The 8,072-nt window shown below is 40.8% G+C and overlaps 1 protein-coding gene across 1 annotated transcript; it reads left to right on the forward strand.

The window, feature by feature from the left end:
* The first annotated feature begins 7,353 nt into the window (after positions 1-7,353).
* Positions 7,354-7,719, forward strand: LOC149229353 (uncharacterized). Its single transcript, XM_089381013.1, has one exon. The coding sequence runs from the start codon at positions 7,354-7,356 to the stop codon at positions 7,717-7,719; it is 366 nt and encodes a 121-aa protein (XP_089237139.1).
* Positions 7,720-8,072: the final 353 nt, after the last annotated feature.

The raw sequence follows: 8,072 nt of genomic DNA on the forward strand, positions 1-8,072 counted from the left end.
TGTTCTCAACAATTCTAGGCTTAACCGAAATGTCAATAGGAATAGTTCGAGAGATGTTTCCCAAATTTAACTTTGAATCAGGATTTTTCATTGGATTCTGAGGTTCCTTGACATATTCAGTCGTAAAAATTGATGAAAAATCATTTTCAAAACGATCATTCTCGGGTAAGAATGAAGATCTGTGATGGAGATCTTCCCATGGTAAATCATCTACACATAGGATTTCACGAATTTGCTCATCAGAGTGAACAAGTTCAGAAAACGTGATTGAATCCGAGCTTGATGTGAAAAGTGATTCCTCACGGACCACATTCATTAAGTCAATTTTGGTTGAAGATGGGTCGGTAAACAATTGCACGGCCTCATATGAAATTTCATATGGACTCAAAGGCATAACATCACCAAATCAGTCTATCTCAAATTTAGAAGGAACGATCCAAGGATCATCATAAACAGTGGTTTTTGAAGAAATCATATGAATGGTTGCAAATGAAGACGATGCATTGATCGGAGGAAAAGGAAAAGTTCCCAGTAAATGGCATATTTAACTAGTCCTACTCCAACATCCTTATACGGGATAGTCGTTTTACCGACATGCTGAATGCTTTCAGAAGAGGCTGGGTCAGATGAAAAGTAAGTCAGCTGGTCTATTGTTACGATCTTTCCATTATGAGGAAAATTTATAACCCAAAAGACCGATGAAACGACAGCTGTCATAGCGCAAGACCAACTACGACCCAAGAGAAGCTTGTAATCTAGAGGGGCATCAACCACCTCCACATCTATATTAACGGTTTTTCCTTCAACCCCTATAGGTAAATCCTGTAGAATGCCAAAAGGATGAAACCCACGGCCATCAAAGGCCTTTAGAATCGTCGGGGATTGATTTAGTGAAGGAGAACCAAGCGATCTCCAACACTATATCGACATAGTACACGTTGAGGCTCCCTCATCAATCACAGTCCTATGAATAGGCCTATTTTTGACTATCACTGGAACTTGGAAAGCCATTTGATGACGTAAGCACGGTGTACTATTTTCTAGATCAAAAATTATTAGGTTCAAGTCCTGAACGTCAACAGCTCCTATAGCCGACAAAAGCAATTTACACTGTGCTGGACATGATTGCAACACTTCCAAAGCCGACATTGCTGAGGGTGAAACAGCTAAATCCTCAACAATGTTATAGTTCTGAGCCACTCTCGCATGTGGATTGAAATCTGACTTTCGAAGTATACCCTTGGCGGGCGGTTTGATTACCAAGTCTGGATTAGGTTTCTCTATCTGTAGTGGATTGGAACTAGGAGCTGAGGTTGATGGGTTAGAATAAGAAGATTCTGCTTCTTTACCATCAATAGGACTTTTACTACCATAATCATGTGATCGAGTCACAATCCTAACATGGGACATCATCAGTATGGGTTCTTCATTGGCACTCGAGGAAGAACCTATCATCTTACTGTCTTGACTTGGAAAAGGATCCTTCAAAACAGCAGGCGTTTGGGAACCTTTGACAATCTTCGCAACCTCTGCACGATGAGGGCAGTCTCTTGTAAAATGTTCTTCGTCACAAATGAGACAAGGATAACGAGGTTTTCGTTTTTCATCATTGGATTCCGATTTTTCAGGTTTCTCTTTTGAATTTTTGTCCATTTTATTCTTCTTCTTCCCTTTCTCCTTGCCACCGGATTTTGATTTGGCTGTAGATGACTCTACAACGTGAATATTGGCGGAAATCTCCGCAGAAGAATCTCCTGTCAGGGAATCAGGCAAGGTTATGACAGGAGAAGAATTCTTGGAAGACTTCTTCTTACTTTTAGTGTTAACCGTACCAATCATACCATCAGCGGCATGAGACCCTGAAGGAGCTGCAGCGATTTGATTTTGCTTGGGAAGATCAGGGATTTTCTCGTGTAACGTACCTGACTAAGTATAGACCAAGTCAAGGTACTGTGCTTGAGCAATTACTTGCTCCTCAGTAACGACTCCGGCCTTAGCTACATCTTTAGTGATCTTTGGCAACAAAGATTTTACAAACCATTCAGCCAAGATCTGATCTGGAATAAAAACCTTCACTAAACGCCGTCGACGTCTCCATTCATGAATGTGATCTGAAATGTAAGTGGACGTCAACTGCTTTAATGAAGTTAGTAATTCCGTGCCATTGTCATATCTGACTGGCAACTGAAAATGAGTTAAAAACGAGGTAGCTAACTGACTAAAGTTATAAAAAGTGCCTCGCGGTAACTCAATGTACCACTTGGCCGCGAGACCAATTAGAGTGCGTTGGAAAAGCCTTAGACAGATTGAATCATCTGAAATGGAGTTAGACGCACACTAGAGGTGATAAGTCATCACATGGTTCGACAGGTCCTCTCCTGATTTTCCTTCAAACTTAGGAATATCACTAGGCAACTTATTCGGCATTGGCGGCCAAAACGGAAGATAATTAATGGGATCGTTCGTTAGGCGCAACAAGTCAGAAAAGTCCAAAGTTGCGATAAATGGTAACTGACGATTAGGGTCCCTAAAACTCTGGGTCATGAGACTAGCCCCAGGAGGAGGATATCCAAGATAACTAGGAATAGGAATTTCATTTGGGATATTGTATCCTCCCAGAAAACCAGGATTAACCAGACCGTACTGGGGTTGTTGAGGTTGTTGATATGTGTACCCAGGGTATGGTTGATACTGATAGACTGGCTGCTGCACATCAGGACCGAATTAGTACTGTCCCTGGTACGGTTGATAAGTAAATTGTGGTTGACTTGTGACAACTGTACTTGAACCAGGTTGTCCTACAGGCATTTGAACCGAAGTTTGAATCGTGGATCCAGACGGAGGTAAAGATGTTTGAGGAGTAGATACAGGAATAGTAGAAACCGGAGCTGTCGATACTCCAGAAGTAGGTGGGGTAGATTGAATAGATGTTGCGGCAGTTGCAGCAGTCGTTTGAGGCGGAGTATGAGGCGTACTAGGCCCAGGCTGAGAAACTACCAAAGGTACAGAAGTTCGAATAGTAGACTGGACAGGTTGCTGGGGTGTACCAGAAACTAAGGGTTGTGCAGTTTGAGATGACAACTATACATTCGGTTGCAAGACCTGTTGAGTTTGCGATGGATCCCACACTAAATTCATTCCAGGGTACGGACCCATAACAGGTTGAGAATATTGAGGACCATAACCGGGTTGAGGATAGGATTGATAATTCAAAGGTACATTTCCCGTTCCTTGAACATATGATTGACCAGAAGGTGGTTGGAAACCTTGGTTCGAGTACTGACCTTGGGTTTGATACCCTTGAGGCACGTACTAATACTAGGGTTGACCTTGAGGTACATATTGATACTGGGGTTGACCTTGGGGTACATATTGAGTCTAGGGTTGACCTTGAGGAACATATTGTCCTGTAGGTATGTACTGTCCTTGAGGTTGCCCTCCAGGCGCAAATTGGGTACCTTGAGGTTGCCCCCCAAGCGTTAATTGAGGATTTTGAGGCTGCCCCCCAGGTGGTAACTGGCAACCTTGAGGTTGAGGATTAGGAATAGTACCTGACATCGTGAGAATATCTTCTACACTCAACGGCTTAGTACCATTGCTTTCAGTTAATAACCCTTGTTCAATGGGTTGAGGAGATGCTCCCGAAAAAGTACCAGAAAGTGACTGATACCCAGAGGTAACAGAAGGACCGCCGTACAAAAAGGATTCTGGCGATTGAGTAAACATGGATGACTGTCTTGACATATTTAACGGAAGATAGTAACCTCTAGGTGTTGGGTGATAAGGAACACGAGGTGGTGAAAAACTTAACCCTGGGTTTTCTAAGAAATTAGTCAAAGAAAGATACCAAGCACTATTCCTAGGTGGACTGTAAAATATTGATTCACGCTCCCTTAGTTCAATAGCAGGTTGATTTTCAGGGGTAGGGATGCCTACTTCTTCCGGAGTAGCAAGTTCTTCAATAGCTATAAGTCCAGAAGGAAGATTTTGTGTAATTATTCTTTCTACCCTAGGTGAACCAGGACCACTAGAAGCTGGAGAAGCAAACCCCGATGTTGGAGTAGCAGCAAATTCACTTTCAGGTTCGGATATTTCAGGTTCCTCACCTATATCACTAGTAGACGAAAAGCTACAAGTAACTTCGGAAACAGACACTGATTGTGGATTATAATCTGCTACTAAAGCTTGAAAATCAGGATGTACCACCAAAGAAGACTCTCCTTCTTCAGGAGACCCAACTCTACTGTCTCTAGGAGTTACGAGGGCTCTTAACCCTTCAGGCTGGCTCGGTGAAAACTCAGGAGGTTGGCCCTGAAGTCTACGGGACTTCCTCGGTAATTCAGCCATGATAAAAAAAAAAATTAACTACTTCACACGCAAACAAAGTAAAATCTCAATGAAAACCACCTAAAGCCTCTAAAGAACCAAACAAATTTGAATCACACGCCTAAAGAATCTAGGAGATAAAACACACACAAATAGTAACTTTCCGTACTGAAAACACTAGTTGGTGATGAAGCCCAACATCGCAGAGTTCAATATAGAAATGGCGTTTGGAACAGTTACCCTGACAACCTGCTTAATGAATAGACTGGAACAAGTTCCTCCACTTAACCGTCTCGAGTGAAGAGAACCCCCTAGAAAATCCAAGTGAGTCTAGCCGATGTCTGCTCCAGGTACAGTGGGATCTTCCCACCACTGTCACCTTAGGAAGAATCCTAAAGAATATGGTCACTAAGGTTACCAACCGAAACAAATATACCTGGGGGAACAGTCTACGATCCGATACGCACGCAAGGGCAGAGTAGCAAGCTCAATCCCCTTGAAGGCTCCTTGACATAATCCAAGGTTTACCAACAAGTGACCCCAGGCTCCTCGACAATGGTTAATCCGAGGTTTACCGTTTTTAATACATGAATATCTGGCGTCATTCCCAATGAGGAAGGATTGATTCTCACACTGGTTCGGACACGATATCGTGCTTCTCCTTTAAGAGGAGCTTTCCCAGAGCATAAGTGCAACAATTGGATTTCTTCCCTACCACAAGATACAACTACTTGTTTGTTTTACTGTCTTGGAGAGTTAATTACTCTCCTACTCCAAGACGCTAGCCTAAGCTATGTTGGTGTATCAGAGCCCTAGAAACAAAAATATTACTAGATGAATTTTACTTTAAGCGTTATTTTTATTGGGTTTTGTTTAAGTCAAGAGGTGCGGAGATGAAACTCGTGGTATGAAGACTCAACTCGAAAACACTAAAAAAAAATGCACTTAAGATGATTAAACAATCTTTTCCCTTCAATGAACTTCTAGCTAGAAAGAGTTTGAGAATGCAAAATACTTGTAAACACAAATCTTTCTTAACAAACAAATTAAAAGAAGAGCTTTTGTCCTTTCCAATGCACTCAAAACGAGACAACTAGTTATTTTCACAAAAATTTCCCTTTTCTTTCAAAACACTCAACCACTACAAAAACAAACCAAAAGAGATTTTTTTTATTTCTTATAAAACACTCGAAACTATGGAAACGACTAACTTTGAGATCTATAAATTATAAAAACCTATTTGAAGTCAAAGCTTACAAGATGTCTTTTTTAAGGATGTTTTACTTAGCTAGATGTAAAGTAAGGACCAATTTATGCAGAATCACAAATCAGTTAAAAAAAACCAATTTTGTTTTCTTTTTTAAAAATGAAATCCAAACTTTTAAACACAAGCTTTTCGAAGTTTTGTAAAGAGAAAACACAAGGCGGATTCCTCAACAAAGGTAGATTTCACAAATGGTCAGACTCATAAGAAGGCTGGTAAAAACCAAGGTGATCTGAGGTTCCTACAGCTTCTAAGCTCAGAGCTACTACAAAACCAAAATGAAAACCAAACCCAACAAGCAAAACTTCTAGGAATTTCACCTAAAACCCTAACACCAATGAAATCAACCTAAGGAAAGATTCTGACAGGTTATATGTAGGTCTGGGCAGGGGATAATAACTTCTAAACAGAAACTAAGATGACTAATAGAGAAAATCTTAGGTTTTCCAAAATTTTGATAGGGTCCGCATGCCCACAGTTAACACAGGTGCGGTACCGCTCTGTCCTAAAAGCGAAAGCGCGGATAGGTACACACTGTGTCAAAAGCCTAGGGTGCGGTCCTCTCCCAAAGTTATGAAAAACAAAAAATAACCCTGGATCTACTAATTCTACCCAATTCCACACACAACAAGCCAAAAACAGAAACAAAAACACAGTTTCTCAAGTCAAAGTAAAAACAAGGAAAAAATCAAGTCCCCAGCGGAGTCGCCATTTTGTCACATGGAATGAGTCGATCTTGCGGACAAGATAGACTTTCCTAGAATCTAAAAAGACCTAGTGACAAGCAAGCCAATCAAAAACTATCTTTCTCTAAATATGCATTTATAAACAAAGGCAAACAAGTGTTTTAGGCCTACCTTGGGTCCAATACAAGTTTGTGGAAGCCTCGCTCCTTTGATCCAAGTGAGCTCCCTTGTTGCGAATCTGCAAACACAAACAAGCAAACAAATTAAATAGCACCTGAAAAGCCAATATCATAAAACATATTTAACATGAAGATCAAGGAATTCATGAAACAAATGACATAAGACAATTTGTTGAGAAAAATGAATCTGATTGTATTAATTCAAATCAAAGAAGAACTTTACAACCTGTGCCTTGACGCTGTACAAGCTCCTCCCAGGGTCCAACAAGAAGTCTCCTCTACTTTGACAAGTTTCACTCTCTTCCCAATGAAGCCAAAAAGGTATGTGATCTCTCCTCTCAAGCTTAACTAGGAAGTCTCAATTCCACCAGCATTTACCCTCAAAAATGTTCAGCTTCTAACCTCTCTAGCAACCAGGCCAATGCCTTAATTTATAGTGCAATGGAGGGAAGTTAATAGGTCCTCCTTCAAAGGGATAAAGCCCTCCTTCAAAGGGATAGCTCCTCTCATCAAGGGATTAGCTCCTTCTCTTTTGGGATGCATGAACCACCTAAGAGCGACCAATCCACGTCAAAATTCCTTCTAGAATCATCTAGAATTAACCCAAAGTGAGTTTTTTAGAATAAACTTGCACCTTTTTGACTTTCACAGGGTCCGCACCTACTCTTTTAGGGACAGAGCAGGAAAGTCCGCAGTTTTTGTAAACAGGAGGTGCGGGACCGCAGGCAACAGAGAGAAAGTGCGGAACCAGATCTTTGTTGATTTTCAATGTCTTTCTCTCATTTTCAAAGCTTGACTTGAAGAGCTGAGGTCTGAGACTTGCTTAGGAGGACAGTACAAGTGATGATGGACCCATACTGACTACAAATAATCATGGTGACGATATTTTTGTGTAACAATGAGATTGTTACAAGAACAAGAAGCAGAGCCGAATGACATGAAATGGAGAATTGGCCAAATGACCCAGTTCCAACAGTCAAGAGAAGAGGTATTCAGGAACACAAAGTTGTTACAAGACCAGATAAAGAAGATCTATGATAAAAGAATAAAGGCACCAGATTTTCAGATTGGAGATTTGATACTGAAATGTGATGCTTGGCATGAAGATAAGGGAAAGAATGGGAAATTTAAGAACTTGTGGAAGGGGCCTTTTAAAGTTGTTGCATTTAGAGGGCAGAATGCATATTTACTTGAAGATTTTTCAGATCATCCAGTTGGAGCAAGGCTTGTGAATGGCAGGCTGCTCAAACATTTCCTCACTTAAGTTGGATTTTGAAGGATCATCTCATTGTCCATACAATTTTAATTTTGAATTATGCAAGTGTGGGTAGTTATAGTTAAGATTTGAAGCCCGAAGTGAAGGCCATGAGATCTTAATTGGTCGCTTCCATAAATATTTGAGTTTTTCAATGAATTTTTTTTATCATTTACAGTCAATCTAGTCAGTAAGTTTTCCTGATTACGAGTCTGTATATCAGTTTTTATATGTTATGATCGTATTGCCCAATGGGAAGGCTACTAGTCTGCAGTGTCATTCTTGGCACCTCATAGGGAGGTTGCCATCCCCAATGGAGCCCATGTTAGAGTAGGTTAGTTTGTCAGTCGAAAAGTACCTTC

This window comes from Pinus tabuliformis, chromosome J (genome assembly GCF_031772625.1).
Source record: "Pinus tabuliformis cultivar Carrire ecotype Pingquan chromosome J, CPIR1, whole genome shotgun sequence".
NCBI lineage: Eukaryota > Viridiplantae > Streptophyta > Pinopsida > Pinales > Pinaceae > Pinus > Pinus tabuliformis.

Coding starts and splice junctions, on each gene's coding strand:
- LOC149229353 (XM_089381013.1), top strand. CDS start 7,354: ATGAGATTGTTACAAGAACAAGAAGCAGAGCCGAATGACATGAAATGG.